This window comes from Malaya genurostris, chromosome 1 (assembly GCF_030247185.1).
Source record: "Malaya genurostris strain Urasoe2022 chromosome 1, Malgen_1.1, whole genome shotgun sequence".
In the NCBI taxonomy this organism is placed as follows: Eukaryota; Metazoa; Arthropoda; class Insecta; order Diptera; family Culicidae; genus Malaya; species Malaya genurostris.
In genome coordinates, this window is record NC_080570.1 from 4671302 (window position 1) to 4693401 (window position 22100).

Here is a 22100-nt window from a genome sequence, read left to right on the forward strand (position 1 = left end):
CCTGTTCTAATCACATCCAATTTCTGAGAAAAGTGAGTAAGATCATCATATGACTATTATAACCCGTCGTTCATCGAAACCCGGGAATCAGGATAGCCAGAATCGGTTTGTTTAGCAGGTCACTGATAATGACTCTCGATTTGTATAGTTTTAAGTTCAGTTTAGACATTTTTTACGGTTTTTGTTTCTCCGGAACCAAAAGTCATTCAAATGAAATTCAGGAATTCCGTATAAGACCGTAAGACCTTTTCATTTGAATCTAAGCTTGCGGAAATCGGTCAAACCATCGCTAAGAGAAGTGAGTGGGATCCATTTCGGAATATATGACCACTATTTCTGATAATGGCCTGATAAATAATGAAATGATAATTTCTGCCTGCTGATAATGGCTATCAATTTGTGTAGTTTTAAGTCCAGTTTAAGTGACGGTGTCAAATTTTTAAAACATTTTACTCTAAAATTCCGGAACCGGAAATCAGATCCGGATAATATTGGGGAGTTTTATTTGGAACTGTGAGACCTTTCATTTGAGCTTAAGATTGTAAAAATCGGCCACGCCATCTCTGAGAAAAGTGAGAAAGTAGTTTGAAATAGGATTTTTTAAAACTAATCATCCTGTGATTCCAGTTCGTGCTCGCATCTCACACGACGCAGTCGAAAATCATTTACGGTCGCAAATCATTTACGGTCGAAACAACAGAAACAAAGACAATACAGTACAGTGAACAATAGAGTGTACGGAATGGTCAAATACGATCTAACAAAGCCGGAATCTTGGCCTACAAGACCAAATTCAATTTGTATAGATTTCAAGCGTTGCAAAGTTAGACCAGCAGCAAATGAAATTGAAATCTTACTTAAAGAACGAATGCATCTAGACGCTAATAAAGTAACTGAGATTCAATTCAACAAGGCGTCTAACTGTGTGTACATTATGTTTAAACGTGAAAGCGATGCAATTGCATTCGCTTCGGTTAACAACGAGGTGCACAGTGTTGAGTGTGATAACATTGAATACAAAATCCCTGTGGACAATGCCATAGAAGTACGCGTGCATGACCTTCCCCCGGCGGTCACCGATCAGTACGTTCGGGAGAATATGTCGCGGTACGGTGAAATCCTTTCCATCGAAAGGGAAGTATGGCGGAATTATTTCCCCGGTATCCGGAATGGCGTGCAAGTGGTACGTATGCATCTACGTAAGGCAATTCCATCTTACATCATTTGTGGTCAAGGTGGGACACATCCGTGTAAAACGCTGATTACCTATGAAAATCAGCTGGTTACATGCCAGTTTCGTGAACAACCTGCACACTACGGTAAACCTTGCACCGAAACTGCGAAAAGGACATCTTCAACCAAAGACAAGGTCAACCGTGCATCAATGGAAACTAGTGAGCGCAGTACTCCTGATTCACCATCAAACCAACCAGCAACTGCAACCAATGTACAACAAGGCGCATCTACAGCAACTAGCAACGAGCTCAAGACTGCGAACATCAAGGAAAACGAAAAGAAGACGGAAATCAACAACAAACCCACCGATGCGGCAATGGATGACGAGACGAGTCACGAACAAAGTGCCCCTCAACCCTCGCAGGAGGGAAATGGAAGCTCCTCTCCTCCTAGAAAAAGAGTGACAACGAGATCCACTTCAAAAAACACATTATTTAAAAAATCGGCTAATTCGGCCACGTAAAGCTTGTACGCAAATAGGCCTGAATAAAAAATACCTTTTCAATAATAATCCTGTGATTCCGGAACCGGAAGTCAGATCGAAATAAAATTCAGGAACTTTGTATGGGACAAACATTTTTTGTAGCTTTACATACTCAGTGGCGTAAAACTTCGTTTTTTTTTGAATATTTTAATGGTTATAAATAGAACTGATGTGTGAAATTCCCCCCTCGGCCAGAGCAGCCCATAAAGGGAAAAAAATAAATAGAACTGATGTGTGAAATTTATCCGATATTCACAATTGAGGAGTACTTTTTGCCAGCATTTATTTATCTACACCAGCATCTGAAATTTGAACAAAAAGCTGGGGTCCATTAGGAGATTGATAGAACCTATTATCTTTCTCCGCACAGTACCAGCCTAGATGCCGTGTGGAATCCGACGGAAAAAACTTAACCAAGAATAGATCCATTGGGTTCTTGCTTCCATGTCGTAAAAGGCGACAATTGCAGGGCTTCTATTTTCCTTCAGTTATCAGTTTTTTTTTCAACGTTGCACATCTAAATACTCTATTGTACTAAATTATCTTTTCATTCAACAAACAGTTTCTTTTTAATCTTTTCTCATCATTTTTTGACAATATGATTTTTATCAATTTCCGGCTAGTTTCTGAGAAAAGTTTTATTTGGTATTTTTTCTTCTTCCATGCTATTGCTTGTTTTTCAAGATCATAAATTGAATGATAAAAATCAACTACACTGGGGTATTTTTTGCGCGGTTTTTTATGCGGTTTCTTTTTACGCGGTTTTTCGAAGTTTTTCTTGTTTTGTCTTAGAAAAATCCATGATTCGAGATCTGGTGTTATCCCGAAATTTTTTTTAAATTATCTTTTAATTGCATAAGAACGCAGGTTCCAGTCCTGTCTCTAAGCGTATCTTTTTCCAAAAATTAATCTTTTCTGTTAGTTTTTCTTTCACTTGGCTTTTCCAATATATATTTCCGCTCAGTCATTGCAAAAACTGAACTTAGTCATGGCGGCTTTACGTCAAACTAAAAATTAATAAACCGTTAAAAACAATTGCGGTTTGATTTTCCGTAACAATCTGCTTCTGGTAGGAAATGGCAGACAATCAATACAACCTTCATAGGGGTCTGTCGCTGACGATGTCCAGCCAGCGACTGGCACCATTAAGAAGGTGACAAGCGATTGTAAATACACTCTCCTACTCAATGCTTGATCGGAGAAATAGGTATAAAGCGAGAGGACTAGTGTTTGATGGACAGAGAAGATGTTTGTATGTAAGGTATCGGTCGGGTGACGGCCAGGATGTAGACCATGTTCGATGTACGTTGCTACTATGTCTGTTTCGCGTTTTAGAGTGACTAAAACAAGATCAGAGTGGCGAAATGGTAGTGCGTATGCACGGAATGCTTAAGAACGCAGGTTCGAGTCCTGTCTCTGAGCGTATCTTTTTCCAAAAATTCATCTTTTCTGTTAGTTTTTCTTTCACTTGGCTTCTCCAATATATATTTCCGCTCAGTCATTGCAAAAACTGAATTTTTTTAAGTCAACTCTTTGACCCTTAGAAAATTTTCGATTTTTTTTTTCAAAATAAAATGTTCAGATTACACCAGATATCGACATTTCAAAGACATTTGGAATAAAAAAAAAATTCCTTCGTTTCGTGGTTTTTTACTATGCGGATTTCCGAATTTACGCGATGTCAAATTCTCGAAGTCCCAAAGCCGATTTACAAAAAAAAAAATTGGACGATTCATTTATAATATATTCGGTATCAAAAATTTTTTTTCTCTAGTTTTGATGTTTTTTTACGCGGATTTCCGAAGTTACGCAGTTTTTTGCGCTTTTTTTTATGTGGTACGTATCTCCCGCGTAAAAAGAGACCCCAGTGTGTCGCGATGATCCGTTAAAATTACAATGTACACGGAACCACCCGCGATCCCATTTCAACCAGAATATTAGTTGATTTTCTGAATACGATTGGTTAAAATTTGGTACAACTAATCGATTGTTGTTTTAACTAAACTGTCATTTTTGTTTTTCGATTAGCAGAAACGATGGTTGAAACAACTAATTTAACAGTTTGAAAAAAAAATGCTGTCAATTAGTGAGGACACATACCTTTCAATTACAACAAATATTTTAGTTGAAATAACTGGTGTTGTTATTGAAACAAAATTCTGGTAGTTGAAAAATAGATCGGTTTTATTTGTTTTAGACATTGCAAATAGTTGAATCAATTCGAACAATGTTATTGATTTGCGAAAATTTTAGTCAATTTATATGAGCTTGGGTGCATCAACCGCTGGGAATTGGAATTTTGCGACGGCAATTCAAACGCGCCATTCAATCGCAGCGCGTTCTGTGTGTTTGAAACCCTTCGCTCCTGTTACTTTTATAAATTAAATTCATGTCAAAAAGCGTTTTATTGCTAATGCATGAACATCATCATCGGTATCAAACAGCTGGAAGTAAAACAGTCTGCTGGAAGTAAATAAATGATCGAATTTGAAGCATAAAATTTTTGCGTATACCTGAAAGATTACGAGATGATCATTCATTAACATTTTCTAATTTGTCACTAAATCTTTTTCATCTCAAACAAGGTTAACTTTATCACAACACCGCTGTTAGATAAACACTTGTTATCATAAATTTCTCAAATCGAATGAACACAATTTCACCAAACGCTTTAACCATCGATGTTGTTTTCATTGACATTTTGAAGCGACGCGAACAGATTTCAACTAAAAAAGTTGTTGATTTTGCATTGCAATTATTGTTTTGCTTTCAACTGTCTCCGGCATTTGACAGCATTCAAAACAACATATTTTTCAACTACTTGAATATATGCAAATCAAAAACCATATTGGTTGAATCAAAAATAAATTAGTTAAATCAACTATCGCAAAAATCAAAAACTGCGATATCGCAATTTGATCATCGAAGGGTTCTCCGTGTAATAACAACCATAACATAGATTGGTATGTTGAACAAATAGTTGGAAATACTTGTTTGTTTTATAAAAATAATAATTTTGTCATGAATACGACTTACTTTACTATGGAGCGCCTTTTCAAAATTACCCATATGGAAGAATGGGCAGAACTTAATCGTAAATATCTCGACTTGTATTAACGGCAGCAACATAATTTTGAGATATGTGAGATAACCACAAACAACTCAAATATTAGGTTTTCTCAAAATTTACTTTCGCTTGGGTTTTTCGTGCAAGGACGAAACCCCTACCCCCCCCCCCCCCCTCCACCCCCCTGAAAATGGTACCCCTTCTAATATCAGATGACGACCAAAAAATCGTCACATGTTTTTTCGTTCGGGGCTTCAGTAACAATATTAATAAAAACCTATTTTAATCCACCTAGTGGTGTAATCAGTGCAGTAAAACTTCATTCAATTCAATTGAAACTGAATGTGGAACACATTGACGATCTCTCTAATGCAGTAAACTTCACTCTCTTACACACACAATGTTTGCTGACGGCCCGAACGGGCAGCATTCAGTTCATCACTCGTTTCTCTTCAATCGAGGCTCAGTTTAACCACCGTCAGTTGATCTCTTGATGTAACAAAATATCTCTTTCAATAGTGTGAGAGTGGCCTTCAAATGAGGTTCATGTAAACATTCGAATTGGTTCAAGATAATAGATGAAAGATTAATCAGATAACTGAAATATCAATCACAGAATACACATAAATTAATTGTTTGCTCCTTCAGTTTTCATTTTAAATACTTTACTTCATTTATAATTCTATTCGTTCGAACTTGCTTACTACCAAGAGCGAAGGCAATGAAGGAGCTACACTACTTGGCACTCGAAACTGAGCAAGCAAAACTTCAAATGACTAGGTACGATTATTCAACTGACGATGAATTCCGGGAGCTTCACTTGAAAATGGCAGCAAAAGTCAAATGAATTAGTAGGGATATGCTGACGGTCAGCGGCCATAAATTTCATTTTCATCTTATATTATTCGATTGAAAATGAAATTTTACCGCACTGGGTGTAATGATGCCTTTCTCATATCAATCATACTATCACATATAATACTGTGGTATTCTTCAGAAAAATTTTCTTCGATTTCTAAAAGAATAACCGAAATCGGTTTGTGACCGTCTACTGATAAAAGCTAGAAGAAAAAGAAAGAAGATTTGAGGTCGATTTAGAAAATTTTTAACGGTTTTTCGCCCTTTTCAGTGATGGTATAAAATTTTAAACACTCTTTACCCTATATTTCCGGATCCGGATAAAATTCAGGAATTACGTATAAAACCACAGGACCTTTTATTTGAACATGAGTTTATAAAAATCGCTCGCGCCATCTATGAGAAAAGTTAGAACACATATTTTCATTTTTTGCACATTTTACCCCATAACTCCGGAACGGGAAGTCGGATCCAAATAATATTCAGGAATTTTGTATGGGACCACACGACCTTTCATTTGAATCTAAGTTTATGAAAATAGGTTCAGCCATCGCCGAGAAAAGTTAGTGCAAAAAAACGTTACACACACATACAGACATTTTGCGTACTCGACGAGCTGAGTCGAATGGTATATGACACATGGCCCTCCGGACCTCGGTTCAAAAGTCGGTTTTCACAGTAATTGCATAACCTTTCTATATGAGAAAGGCAAAAATGTAAATAGCATTAACTTCATGTCTTCTTAGCGTTTTATGTTGAACCGTGAGGTGGCATTAGCAGTTCAACATTAACTGCTGATGCATTGATGAGTCTAAGACGAAACGTGAAAACATAAACGGTAATTTTCTTAATATTTCCAGAACATACAAGTGTTTCGATTGAAATATGATCACTTTGTGCAAAATTGATATAATTGGCTTAATTCTTTGATCGTTTCGCCTTCAACACATCAATGTCTATCAGTTCAACTTAAACCGCAAGACAGACTCTACTTCCGTAGCACTTTTAATCCCATTAAAAATACAACTACTAAAAATTCGCCATTCAAATTCAAACATTCTCTAACGCTATGCCAACAACACCAGAAACAACACCGGACTAAGTCGTAGCTTACCTGGCCAACCACCAGACACTATAGACATCACCATCATCATCATCATCATGTGCCGTTGCGAAGTTTATTTTACTTCCTCCTCGTTAAATCGAAATTCTGTTTACAGTTTACTTTCGTTCCCATTGACCGGCAAATGTGAAATACACACAGTCGATACGCGGGAGGAACTAACTTTGTGCTAGCCGTCGTCGTCGTCGTCGTCGTCGTGTTGATGGTTGTATTCCGGCACCTGGTTGAGTTGGAGGAGGTAGGTTAAGTAAGTTTCGTTTGATTGAGGTTAGATTTTTGCTTCCTTCCTCGGTCCGTTCATTCAACGCGACTGACACACAGGAGTGGAACAAAGAGTCTTATCGTTGGGGTGTTTTGTTTTTTATTTTGGTAGGTAGTTAGGTTCGTTTCCGCTAAGTAGACGACAAAAAAAGCAGATAATCATCTATCTGTACCAACGAAGACAAATCGATGGAAGAAGTAAACGAAAAACTAAATTGTAACAGTACTCATAGGTTGGTCAGTGTCATGATCGTTCGCTATCTGCGTTGGAGTTCATTGTTGAACGACGGAAATTTTTTATCTGCAATGTTTGCTTGCAATAAGCTTCGACTGATAATGTTGAATGTGCCAGACAGTGTTTTGTCAATATTGGTTGGTAGCAATAAGTGTAATTTAAAACTTCGGTAAATACCGACCGTGCCTTTTATCATCCAGAGCAATTCTATAAAACTTACGTAATTATGGACTTGCAACGTGACATTTGTTCAGTAGATTTGAAAGGTAAACTTATTTTTATCCATCCAGAAGTTTTTTATTTACGGAAGCAGAAAATAACAGTTCATTTCTATTTCGAGCAGAAACTGCCAGCTTAATTAACGTAACTTAATTTTGCACTCGTCGTACTTTTGCTTTGATTCACTAGATATTGAACCAGCTGTGATCTAACGTATTTGCTGGTTCAGATTATGCCGATCTATCTTTTGGCTGTTGTGGAATATCAAAGTGGACGTTGAATTTCAGATTGTCGAATAAAAAAAACCATCTGGATTTCAACTGACTGCACTACTTGTTAATGTGTTTGTAAAGTTTGTTTTCTTTTTTCCTTTTTGCTCTCCTGGTCGGATAAATTGCGAACAAAGTTGAAAGTAAGAAACGACTGATCATAACATTAAAACAAGCTCCATATTGCACCGAACAGTTTGACTTCGAATCGTGTGGAACCGTATCACGTAATGCACCGTATCGTCACCGTTGCAACCGTTTGTGGGTGTAAAATGTTGGCTGAAACAACTGTTGACGTGGGAACCGCGTTACCGCGTTACCGAAATTTCATATTTTTGTTGACAATCTTGAATCGTTGATAATCGAAATATCAATAGTAGTGGACTGAACTGAAGCTTAATTTTTCTCATTGTAATCTGTTGTTATTCGTTATACAATGTTGTCGCGGAAATATATTACCTGTCTTATTCGACTATCACCTAACAAATTCAACTTGAACTACTATGGTATCAGTTCGATTTGAACTGCAAAGCGTCTTATTGCAAAGCGTCACAGAGGTAGAGCTATTATTAGAACTGTGAAGCGTCCGAGCACAGCTGACCGTACTCAGTTCTTTCTGTGAGAAAGTTTTTATAACATGACCGGAGATTTGGCACCGACGATATTCTGTTATGCCTTCTATTATTTTCCCACCGAACTTGTACGTATTTCTTGTCGTGAATACTTTATTATGGGGTAATCGATCCAAACAGTGTTTAATATTGTAGAGAATTTCACAATTTGGTCCCTCTGAATGTCAGAAATAAGTGTACAGAATTTTGATAGTTTCTTTCACTGAAACATGCAAATCCGAAATAAGCGATATCAAAATTCCGTATGTTGCTATTTTTGTGCCCGTTGGAACCGCCCAACCATTAGCTCTAGTATTGAATCAATTCGCACAGAAAGCGTTTCTGCTGCGGGACGTTCTCAGCGCTAGTTTCTCAAGAAAATCGATTAAGTCATCAAGCTGATGGTCGTTTGCATTGGAGCAAAATACAACGAAAAGTGGACAACGATGAAGAACATTAAGCTTATGCAAAATCAACTCTTCTAGCGGTTCCAAATGTTATGTAAAGAACTATGAAGATTGTTTCTTCGGAGATAAAAAATCATCAATTTACTGCATATCTAGAATAATTTGATTGGCTTTAAACATTTTTCGAAGTGCAAAATTCGCACCAAACGAGTGCGAATAAAGCCAGCATTTGACTGCTTCGCATTTGAGGCAAATGCTTCGAACAATGTTTAATATCGTCGAGAATCCCACAATTTAGCCCTTTCGAATGCCAGGAATGAGTCCCGTACAGCATTTTGATAGTATTTTTCACTGAAATATGAAAATTCGAAATCAAATAATCGACATCAAAATTCTGTATGTTGCATTTTTTTTGTGGCCGTTGGTACCGCCCATTTGTGAAAAAGCTACAAACGTAATCACGTAAAAACAAAACTCTTTACCAAAATAGCTCTAGTGTTGAGTCAATCCGCACTGGAAGCATTTCTGCTGCGAGACGTTCATGACCCATTGATGATTCCATTGGAGCAAAATACAACGAAAAGTGGACAACGATGGGGAACATTATGAAAAGTCAGCGCTCCAAATATTATCTTAAAAACTATAATTGCTTCTTTACTAACTGGAAACAAAAAAAAATAAATTTAGTTAAATCTAGAATCATTTTTTATTTCTTTATTTGATAGTCAAAATTCGGTTGTTATTTTTGACACTCAATTGTTCCGTGTTATTAAATTGTGTGTTGTCCCTTATGGGGTGCCGTAAATACCTCTGCTCGTACATACAGTGAATCGTTCTGCATTCTTTCGGGAATGAAGAATGGTGTCGCTTTTGTAGAATCTCTAAATCTTCTCGGGGGTTGAAGGTTTTATTCAAGGATGGCTTTTATCGTATCAAAGAACGTTCAATCTTTACTCTTCACACGATTCAATCAGTGCCATCAAAGAGAAATGGAGAACATCGCAACAACAAACACCCGGCATGGCTCATTTAACATAGAATAGACACCAGTGCGAGAGTGAATTTCTCTCGATGACATTTCTGAGAATCAAAGGTTAGCACGCCGCTGTGGAGATCCTCTCTGAAGCAACAAACGGTCGCTTATTCTCGTTTCGCGATCCGATTCTATACAGGCAGTTGATAATTGCGATAGAATCATTTCACTATTGCCGCTTATTCTAACTATGTGCATACAACCTTTGTATAAGTTGTGTCTATGAAAATGTATGTGAATGCTCCACACAAGGGTTTTGAAATATTGCAACCTAGTATGAGAAACATCAAGATGAACCATCGATTCGATTTTCTGCGATAATTCCACACAGCAACGATCATTATCAGACTGTATATTTTTTCATGGGCCGTGAAATACTCAGAGTATGAAGTGGAGCGAAGAAATGTAGAAAAATTCTCTCGCGGTTCATGTATTGAGAGACTCGAGTTCTTATAGCATCTTCTACCGGATTGAAAATGTTGTATACAATATAGATAGCAATATAGCAGCTTCTGTCAAATTTTCGGCAATCACCAACACTGGTTTTATTAACTGTGCATTTTGGCACCTGCAGATCGTTCAGCATTCTTTCGGGGACGTAAAACGATTTGTTTCTTTTTGTTTTGTGCTGTTTTCCCACCTCACCTACTTCACACTTCCCTTTCATGTTCCTTTTTTCGTTCCCTTCCAAATAATAAGAGGAACGTGCCACTTGAGCTAATTAGTTCTGATTCCTATTTATTCAAAGTAAATAACATATATATTTTGGAACATCGAAGTAATTTCATTATTCGGGTTTTTTCAATTTTTGTTTTGTTATTACTTGAAACCATCATCAGCTTAGTTTTACTCAACAAAGAATGGATTCTGGAAAGGTCAATAATTGAAATATCGAAAGTAAAAATTTGCGAAACAATATCATTGAGGCTAAACTTGAACATACCAACCTTTTCACTATCGTTCATTCGGTAACGACATTTGAGAGATTTTCATAACCTTATGTTTGCAAATTGCACGGTTTTAAAAGTCTTTCATGATAGTAAAAATCTTATTTTTTCGTCATAAAACTTGACCGTGAAATAACAATTGCTCCGTTCGCCGTATTGCGTGCAGACTCATTTTACTGAAGGTCAAAGTTTCATAAACCATTATTTCAAGTCTAACCGGTAACACAAAGTGCCCCTAAATCCATTTTTTTTTTCGAACCTCGCACCAACCAAGTACAAATAAAACCAACATTCAGCTGCTTTGCGTTCGTGAAAAATGTGTCGTGTGTATTAGTTTGAATTCGTTTTAGTGACTTCGGGACAGGCAAGTGGTGGTAAGACACCAAATCCATCCAAAATAGAACAGAACAATTGGCCACAGAAGTTTTTTTTTTAATAGTGGACTGTCTGAGACACGAACATCAATTGAATTGATAGAAAAAAACGAGGTCGAATTTAGTATTTCTGAAGAATTAACAACAATAAATTCGACTATAGTTTGTTATGCGGATTTGCGAAGTTATGTGGGAAAAATGTCAATAAAATGTATTCAAGTCATCTTTATATTCAATTTTTCAAAGCTAAGCGGTTTCTGTTTATGAATGTCTTCGAAGTTGTGCGTCTTGCCTGGTTTCAGAAATGCACGAATCGTCGATATCTGGTTGTAAATCGATAAAGAAATTCTAAAAATATCGATTCAAGTAATGTCAACGTCACAGAGTCGATTTTTTAATAAATAAAAACGTCTGTAGCCATTTTTTCAGTTTTAGGAGGTTTGACGTCTTACCAAATTAAGCTTAAGTTTTATAAACTTAGAAAAGTTTTAATTTTTCTCCAAAACAAGGTTTTTTTTTAAAGCACCAGATCTTGACGTTTCATGCATTTCCAAGATTTAAAACTTCAAAAAATATTATTCTTGTCCCAGAGACGTTTTTTTTACAGTTGTATGACGTAGCCACAAATAGTTCAAAATCAAATGTAAATAGCACAGAGTCTTTTCTTTAAACAAAAAAACCTATGTAGCCAATTGTTCAGTTTTGGGAGGATTTGGCATCTTGCCAAATTAAGCTTATGTTTTATATACTTAGAAAAGTTTAGATTTTTTTCCAAACAAAAAAAAACTTTTTTTAACATCAGATCTCATCGTCATTTCTTTATGCATTTCCAAGATGTGTGGCTTAAAATGGCTGGAGTTTTTTTCAGTAGTTTGACGTAACCACAAATAATTAAAAATTAAATGTAAAAGTTACAGAGTCGACTTTTTTAACAAAAAAAAAACGTCTGGGCGGATTTGACGTCTTACCAAAATAAGCTTAAGTTTTATAAGCTTAAAAAAAAAATCAAGAAAAAAAAGATTGAATTTAAGATTTTAAAGTGTAAAATTTTTAATCAGAAAGTTTTTTTTCATTGTCTGACTTAGCCACAAAAATTTCAAAATTAAATGTGAATGTTACAGTCGATCCTTTAAACAAAAAAAACGTCTGTAATCTGACATTTTGCGTACTCGACGAACTGAGTCGAATGGTATATGAAAGTCGGTTTTCACACTTTCTATATGAGAAAGGCAGAACCCTAAATGAGAAATATCAGTGGTGTTTCGTCCTCATATGTACCTCGTACACTGCACAACCAGTCAAATTAAACAGCATCTCAATCCGCATTCATTTTTTAAAGTTTTAGATACCAAACATAAAATAATGAGCAATTTGGTCAGAGCACAATATGCCCAATTTCGCCCTAAACTACTTGCGCTTGCTGGTCAATGACAGCCAAACGATCCTTTCATGTCGGATCACCGTAGCCAAAACGCTGCGCTCTGAACTGCTGAGTTACTGCACAGATTCAAGACAAAGAATTACTCAACTCAGCACTGAGAGTTGTTGTTCTCTCTGTCACGTTTGGCTCTGTGAGAACTTGTATGCAAACCTTCAGGACAGGCTTCAGTGGCTTATGCTTATGGCAGTTGAAAACAAATTGCTGTCTCAGTTGCAACGTCGAAGCGGTTTTTTTGATCTAGTTATTGACAGACTTGCTTGACGTGCAGAGGTCCGAATTCATGTATTTAATAAAAAAAAAATCCAAAAGACATCGTCATTTCATTGTATATAAAAACACAAACGAATATCCATTCCTCAATGTTTAGATTTCACATACATCGAACTTTTAAATCGGATATCATATTCCATAAGCAGTGCACAACCCGTAAATTTTGTCACGAGACGCCACTGTAAAAGTATATTTATACCGAATTTGATTCCAAATTGTTTCAATTTGTAGGTAAAGTGTTAATTTACTTTCTTTGTTTGTTCAAATCTTTAAAGCTACAATTTTTTCAAAAATGTTTGTTCAAAAATTTGTTTAAAAAACAATTTGTTCAAATCTTTAAATCTAAAAATATTCTCATATAACCAACACTACTTTCTCCGAAATGAGCCCTGATCGCAAGATGCTAAACTATTCGGGTGAGATACGCATTGTTTAGTCAGAGCGAAATGAATTCCTATTTTAGCATTGCAGCAGATAGGCTAGATTAGTTTCTTTGGTTGAGCATCTTAGTAGAAAATTTAATTCAACGGAAAGGATTCTTCAGATTTAATATAGAAGATTGATCGAGTAGTTTTATTGAATTCGAAAGACTAATTAAGAAAAGGATTCGAAGCGTTCTTAGAATTGGAGTATTACATTTGAAACGTTGGCACTTTTTTGGAATTATTACTGAAATTTTTAACTACAACAGATTGGATTAATCGTCATCATGAATCGTGAAAATCCACGTGAGATCACGTACACATACACGTTTGATTGGTAAAAAAATGATTGCAAACACTCTCAGCCTTGTCGTGATGCCGGTCATGATGCCGGTGGTGCACTGCTCGGAAGGTGGTGGTGAGATTCAATTCAGTGTCCGCCAAAGTTGCTCACCAAATTATCTTGGTTCGTTTTTTTTGTATTTGGTTTCAAACACCGTTTCACTGACTGCGGCTGTTGCATTGCTACCGATAGCTTGTGTGCGCTGTGTATGTAGTGCAAATAGGAAAAAAAATTGCATAAGAAAAACGCAACTTCGTGTAAGAATCACGGAGCCTATCATACCCGCTTTGGTAACCGATGGAGAGAGCAAAACTACAACCGGGTCGTTGGATGGTTGACGACAGGAGGGGCGCTATAGTGCTGCAGTGGGAGTTGTATCGTAATGGACAAATTTATGTAATATATTGTCTCATCTTTTGTCTGGTTAATTAATATAATAAAAACCGAAATTGTACTGTGCGCGCAGTAGTAGGAAGTGTTTGCTAGGAAGCTTCAAGGTTAAACAGAAAAAAATTAAAGCTTTTTTAAACTGGTCAAACAATAGTGTTTGGCCATGTCATTATGATCTTTTCACAGTCGGACTTTGGTGACTCGACTTTCAGTTTTGGATGACGCTACCCCAAAATCACTGGGTTTCTGTTTGTGATTAACAATCTTCTTGAATACAATATGGAAACGAAAGGCCGGTCAAAGTAAACAGTCACATTGAATGGGGGTAGCGCACTTTGATCGAGAACGAGGGGTCCAACAGAAGTAGGAAATGGATCTCAAATACTGATACTAAAATGATTCTCTAGAACATGTGTTACTGCGGTATAGAGCAACAAAGAGTGCCTTGATTACACCAGAATTCGAGCTTCGTAAACAAAGTGACGTCAGTTTGTACAATCTAATCCTACGTAGTACGCGTTGAATCTGAGCACCCTCGTTGGCTTGTGAAAACGGCAAACGCCCAGACAGTCAGATTGAGTGAGATACTTTGCGTTAAGGCTCTAAATAGTGTGGCGAATTGCATGTCCTAAGGTGATATTTTTTTTTCGTTTGACTTTTCTCGTGCCTTATTTTCACTGCAAACTGCAGTCTATTTCTTTTTCGTTCGGTTCGATACTACCCAGTGCTATTTATCTTGACCTGATTTGAGTCCACGGGTTGCTCTAACTCAGCATGACCTATTCCAGATTGACTTCTAATCATTTCTCACCGATGTTCGTTTCTATTTTTTTTTCGCAGAAAAAAGCTCTAGCAAACGATTTGTACGAGCAAGTTTTCTATTCGCTGGACCTGATAGAGAAGGACTATTTTGGGTTGCAGTACACCGACGCCAACAATGTTAAACACTGGCTGGATCCAACGAAGGCAATTAAAAAACAAGTTAAAAGTAAGTCGTATTCTTGTATTTTAGATACAGCCCAACTTAAATCATCTGTTCGTTTTTCTATCCTCAATTTCAGTTGGTCCTCCGTACACACTTCGGCTCAAGGTCAAGTTCTATTCATCTGAACCGAACATTCTCCGGGAGGAACTGACGAGGTATCAGTTCTTTCTACAGCTCAAACAGGACCTACTGGAAGGTCGACTGGAATGTCCGGATGCCCAGGCCGCCGAGTTAGCCGCTCTCGCGTTACAATGTTAGTACATTCTATCGGTGGTTTATGCGATATACTCTTCCACTAACCCATCATTGTCACTGCCTTATTTACACAGCTGAACTCGGCGACTATGACGAGACCGTTCATTCGGCGGCCACCGTGTCGGAGTTTCGGTTCGTACCCAACCAGACCGAGGAGCTGGAGATTACGATCTTGGACGAGTACAAAAAATGTGTCGGTCTGACGCCGGCCCAGGCGGAAACCAGCTTTCTCAACAAAGTCAAATGGCTAGACATGTACGGGGTGGATATGCATACCGTTTTGGTGAGTGGTTTTGACTTACTTACTTACTTACCGACATCGCTAATCGATCTACGGCCGTCGCTAATGGCTGCGAGCTGTCGGAACTATATGTCAGCAAGAGGATTGGGGCTAACAAAACTAGTTTTTCAAAGAATATCATTCATTACACAACTTCATTAAAAATATCTGTCGTTGAGAGCTCAGAGGGAGATCCATTCTGAAACAGAAGTTAGTTTTTGTTTAGGTGGTGGTGAAGATGGACAGAGAAAAAAACAACAACAAAGGTGTTCGAATTGTTGACGTAGGACTACACAACTATTGTCAAAATCGCTGCCAAATTTGTTTTGAATATTTAGGTAGTAGTTTGGCTTATTTTCCATTTAAACTTATTTATATCTATGCGAAATTTGTTTTCCGAAAATGAGAGTTTCGGATGCCCTGAAAAGGACCGTTTAATTTGTTGGTGATGAGAGCACTGCCTTGGTATTACATTCCAGAACCATTGCATGGAAGGTGATACGATCCTACGATGCGAATGACGCATAAAAGAAGTCCACTCTTTCAGATGTGCATACCCAGGTAACCAGTAAGCACTAATGATGGCAGCAAAATAGCCATTAATAAGCACCAAAAATTCTCATAGCTCTATATCTGCAAACTGAAAGCTCATCTGTTGTAAATCAATCAAAATTCAGCTTTCAGAAATAAACATTATCTATGAATAGCCTTATATTTCAGTCTCCAGAGCGATTGAAATGCCAATTAACGATTATTTGCAGTCATTATGCGACATTAGTTAGTTAGTAGATGCTTATTGGATATCTGGCTAGTAATCTTTTCTGTGGCATTATCGAACCGCACAGGATGCAGGTTGATTCGATACCGATGCTTGTATTGTTAAAGAACTTTGATTAGATGTGAATGCACACATTGAAGAGCAAAGACTTTCTATGAAAACTGTTCGTTATTTATTGAACTTTCATCCACCAGTTATCCAAAATATATAGTTTTATTATCTCGAATCGATGCGTAGAAATATTTTCAACCCATAGATGATAGAAATCAAAAATCTGTTGGAAATTAGTCGACCAGTAGATGTTCAAAACCTGATCACTGTTTGTACGGGTTTATTTTTCATACACTTAAGTCTGTTTTTAAGCGAAGGATACGCACAAAAAAAGCGCGTATCTTCGGAATCTGCGTATCTTCAGGAATCCGCCTGAAAACTCCGTAAAAAAGACCGCAGTGTATTCTAAATTTGCACCCCTATATAGAAAACCAAGTCGTAGTCCTACGTCAAATGTGGGAGGGTAGCTAAAATTTACTTTTTTGATTCACCGAGGCAAGTTAAATGATACATGCATGATTTTTCTTTTGGATAATTTGTAATGAAACGAATGAAGTGTAATTCAGAATTTTCAATATTGAATGGATCAACAATTGGTTAAAATAAGTAAGGCGAGTGGCTAATGCCAGAGACATAGTCGGACTAACGTGAATATGGTTTGAACTACGTAGTATATTAATTGAAATATTCTTACACAGACAAAATTCAATCTATCGATTATATGGGTTTGTTCCGCAAATAGGAATTTAAACTAGATAATGTTAATTTAGATAGGAAACAAAAAAATAAATCATATAAAAATTAGTGGCCCTGAAGAGGGCCGTTCATGGGACTTTCATCGACTGAAAAATTTTTCATGCGTTTTTGTTGAATGACTGAGCAGTCACTCATTTGGTGGTCGGATCTCAACTGGTTCGAGTTTAGAAAAAAAAATTCGGGTTCGGACACAGAAGAAGATTTTTATTTTTAACCGGGTATGGGTTGAGTTTGACTTAAGAAGTGGCACATAGAGACATAGGTTCGGACGGGTTCGGGTCAGGTTTAGGTGAAGTCGGGTACGGGATTTATTTTTAATTGAATACTGGTTAGGAAAAATTTCGGGTTGGGTTCGGGTCCGAGTGAAGATTTACGTTTTTAGTCCAACACGAGTCAGTTTCAGATTCACGCTCACCAACTATTGAGCAATTCTAGAAATTAATAACAGAAAAGGTGGCAATCGTTATATCTCGAATATTTTTAAGTTTGTCAATCGTATAGAAATGTAGTCTAAAAAGAAATTGTAAGAAATAGTTTTGGCACACTAGAAAAATTTAGTTGAGAAAAGGGGAAACATTTTTCAAGATTTTGAAAAGTAAACGGCAGAACTAAACCAAACAGCATTCGTTTTTTTCTTACTATTCCAACACGGATCAAACTCAATAAATTAGAACAAAACAACTTTTCTCCTAGAAGGAGCAGATATTTAGACTCGAAATTTAAAGAACTCATTTCTTTGTTGAACTGAGTCGTTTGTCTACGATTTCCAACAATTTCTTCCTGGACAACGCTTTAAAAATAGTGCATTTTAAATAACTACGTCTTTTCAAAAAGTTGGACTGGTCTTTCGATTACGATTTTGCCACCTTTTCTGTTGTTGATTTTTGCAAATAGCAATGTTTCGTTCAAATTGAAGGATGTGAAGACAAATGACTTGTTATCCATTTCTTTAATGACAAGAGTGGCGAAATCACTATCCACTATTATATTACAATAAATATCTCGGAGTTGGCAAGCGATTTGCAATTGTGGTCAAAATGCTCAAATTTCAGTAAATTCAAAACTCGCAAGGATTCTACCACTCATGAAAGCTCTTATGGTTCCTGCAATGGCATTGACTAGATTAGAATGAAAAAAACTCCGGATTCTTCAAAAATCAAAACTCTTGTTGTTTCTCCACGGGAGGCCATGTTTTAGTTCCGTCTTGTCGTTCATTACCGAATGACGCTCATACCGTAACTCTGTTTTGTTGAAGTGAACGACAGTAACTCGGTTCTTTCGTTTCTAATGCGATCATTTTTAATAAGACATCAAAAAACGAGGGCAACACCGTTAAATGGGAACAGTTCATTTTACATACGGAATAATTCACGGCTCTTCTGTTGATATTCTTCTTGCAGAAGTGCCATAAAAACCTGTTTTCTTTGGAATGTTTTTATTTTAAAATTTCCGAAAGTTGATTCGGCAATGTTTCACCAAATCAAATTACGTTGGTATGGGCAGTAATCATCGCTAAATCCAGTTTGGACGACCGTTGCGAAAGTATTCCGAAGAGAGAAAACATCGAAAAATTTCAAGAAATTCCTGGTTTGGCAGGCCATCTGTGAATGTGGCCAAATAAGTATGTCTTTCATCATAACGAGCAGATTTTCAAGGATGAATGTCACCAAAAGTAATACCTTCTATTTCAGTAGGCCAAGTTGAACTAAATGCATATTTGAGAGGATTTAGCATTCTGTCATTACACGATATCAGTCTTAAAATGTCAATGATTTCAATGTCTCAAAGCACTAAAAGTTCACCGAATCGTGAAACATCGAGCCAATGTGTAGCTAAAAATTGTTGGAAAATGACCTTTAAAATTTGGGAAATTCTAAGAAAACAACCTTCCTCTTATCATAATCCAAATATAATCAGGTAATTCTCAGAAGTTTACTTTAACAAAAATTATCAGGTATCAGTATCAATATATTTTAGAGCTTTCAAGCGAGTCTAAGATTGGTTCAGTCGTCATCGAGAAAATTTTTCGGTTAGAAAATAGTTCCTTATTCGGTTCTATCTCCGGAATCGAAAGCGTTTTCACTGAGTGTATTCGCCATTAGCCTGTGCATTCGCCATTAGCCTCCCAAAGCCTTGATCGGTAATTTGATAATGGCTTTCAATCGTCCCTATAATGATCGAATTCGGTTTATAAATTTTTGCGAACAGAAAAAAGAGCAGTTTGTCGGTTACGTCGATTCACTGATTATATCTCTGCAACCTGAAGTTTACACCATTTGTCCTTCGATCTGGATCAATGAATGGAAAAAAAATCCAAACTATTGATGATAATGGTTAAGGCATTTCCGGAAAAAAATGTGGTTGGTCGGTTGCGTCACTTATACGATTATATCTCTGAAAACGGAAGTGTTCGCGATTTCGCTTCGAACTTGCTTACGACCAAATAGTAACTTTCATTCAAGAAAATTGAGCGGATAGATAAAAATTTGGGTTTTCCAGTAACTCTGTTTCCGTTCTGTAGAGAAATGCAAAAAAGACCGGATAAGTTATGTCAGAGACATAACCGCATTGACATGAATACGAATCAAACTAACTCGCTTCCTTTTATACTGCCGATTTTGTTATTTCAATGGAAGAAAACAATTGTTATCAGTACTTATGGACCGATTTGTTGGTCATTAAAAGTCCGATTAAATTGATTTGCATCATTTTGATATCGATCAATGTTTACGATTGTTCGAGCAAAGTCGAGTGCGAAAGGCCGCCGGAATAAAGTGAGACATATTTTGCTCTCTCAACTGGGTTTGATAGCAGTTTTTTTTAGTGTCATGACGCCATTTTGAAAATTTTACTTTCCAATATGATTGGACTAGACGTGATACCTAAAGTTTAAAAAAAACCTTTTATTTTGTGTGATTTATGGTTATTTTATCCTACAGAATTTGTTATTATAAATTTCTGGACATATTTACGATGCATTGGTGCCAGAATATTGTTGTCAGTTTAGCAAAGGCTATCGCATGGTATCTGATGTCGTTTATAATTTTATAGTAAAAGCTGTTTTTTGGTAATATGATGCTTGTGGTTTATCGTAACATGGAATAATAGCTATAAACTCGTTTTTGTTAACCAAATCAAAAATTAATTTCCGATTTGGATAGAAATTTGCAGCTGCGGCCAAAAAACTTGTATTTTCGATTTAAATAAGTGTATGAAATCGAAGATCTACAAGAAAGATTATACCTTTGGTTCATTCGGTGATTAGAGTAGTAAATCAGATCAGCAAAAGCACTATTATTTCAATAGGATTTTTTTTCTAATTTTTAGTTGCTTATTTCTAGTTTCTAATTTCAAGTTTTCATTTTTTATTTTCTAGTTTTTTGTTTCTAGTTTCTGTTTCTAGTTCCTTGTTTCTAAGATTTCTAGCTCTCAGTTTCTAGTTTCTATTTTTCAAGTTTTCTAGTTTCTAATTTCTAGCTCAAATTTTCTAGTTTCCTTTTTCTAGTTTTAAGTTCCTAGTTTCCAATTCTTATTTTCTAGTTTTTAGTTTCTTATTTCTAGTTTCAAGTTTCTATTTTCTAGTTTCTTGTTTATGGTTTCTCTTTTCTAAGTTTCCCAATTACCAGTTTCCATGTACAAGTGTCTAGTTCCTATTTTTGAGTTTCAAATTTCTTGTTTCCTTTCCCTAAGATTTCTAGTTTCTTATTTCCTTTTTTAAAGTTCCCATTTTCTAGTTTTAAGTTCCTATTTTCGAGTTTCTGGTTTCTTATTTCTAGTTTTCTTATTTCAAAATTTTCTAGTTTTCAATTTCTAGTTTATATTTCCTTGTTTCTAGTTTCTAATTTCTAGTTTCTGTTTGCTAAGTTTTCTAGTTTCTGTTCGCTGAGTTTTCTAGTTTCTAATTCCTTTTTTCTAGTTTTCAGTTTCTTATTTCTAGTTACTAATTTCAAGTTTCTATTTTCTAGCTTTTTTTCTAAGTTTTCTAGTTTCAAGTTTCTAGTTCCTATTTTCTAGTTTCTAATTTTAAGTTTTTAGTTTCAAATTTCTAATCTGTATTTTCTTTTTTATGGTTTCATTTTTCAAAGTTTTCTAGTTCCCAAGGGTCTAGTTTTCATTGTCTAGTTCCTCTTTATTATTCTCTATTTTCTGATGTCTGGTTTCGACTTTCTAAGTTTTTTAGATTCTAGCTTGTGTTTCTGATTCCCAATTTGTAGTTTCAAGTTCCTATTTTCTAGTTTCTGTTTTTTTTTATTTCTAGTTTCTGATTTCTAGTAGATAGTTTCTTTTTTCTAGTTCCCAGTTTCTATTTCCTAGTTTCTTTCAAAATTTTCTAGTCCTCAGTTTCTAGTTTCTATTTTCTAGTTTATAATTTCTATTTTCTGTTTGCTGAGTTTTCTAGTTTCTAATTCCTATTTTCTAGTTTTCAGTTTCTATTTCTAGTTACTAATTTCAAGTTTCTATTTTCTAGTTTTTTTCTAAGTTTTCTAGTTTCAAGTTTATAGTTTCTAGATCCTATTTTCTAGTTTCTTATTTCTAGTTTCTAATTTTAAGTTTCTAGTTTTCAATTTCTAATCTCTAGGTTTTTTTTAAAAGTTTTATTTTTCAGTTTTCTAGTTCTCAGGGTCTAGTTTCCATTTTCTAGTTTCTAGTTTCTAATTTCTGTTTCTGGTTCCCAATTTCTAGTTTCTTATTGCTAATTCTAGTGTCTAGTTTCAGATTTAGTTTGTCTAGTTTCTAATTTTCAGTTATTAGATTTTTTTTTAAGTTTTCTAAATCTCAGTTTCTAATTTCCACGTATTAGTTCCTAGTTCCTATTTATTCTTTTCTAATTCCTAGTTTATAGTTTCTTATTTCTAGTTTCTAATTTCAAGTTTCTCGGTACTAGTTTCTTGTTCCTTATTTCTAGTCAAAGGCTTCCAATTTCTAGTTCCCAGTTTTCGTATTTGCTCTTGATCCCACTAGATAGTCATTCTTTTTATTTTTCTCTTTCTCCGTTTTCACCCCT

General features: G+C 35.9%; 1 protein-coding gene across 2 annotated transcripts in view; it reads left to right on the plus strand.

Annotated features, from left to right (window-relative positions):
* The window catches only part of LOC131430653 (band 4.1-like protein 5), a 42297-nt gene that overhangs the window by 9494 nt on the left and 10703 nt on the right, over positions 1–22100 (plus strand). For both annotated transcript variants that reach the window (XM_058595781.1, XM_058595792.1), the window contains 3 exons: positions 14831–14978; positions 15052–15228; positions 15305–15513. In XM_058595781.1, coding sequence (XP_058451764.1) covers positions 14831–14978; positions 15052–15228; positions 15305–15513 — 534 coding nt within the window. The remainder of the gene's footprint in view (positions 1–14830; positions 14979–15051; positions 15229–15304; positions 15514–22100) is intronic.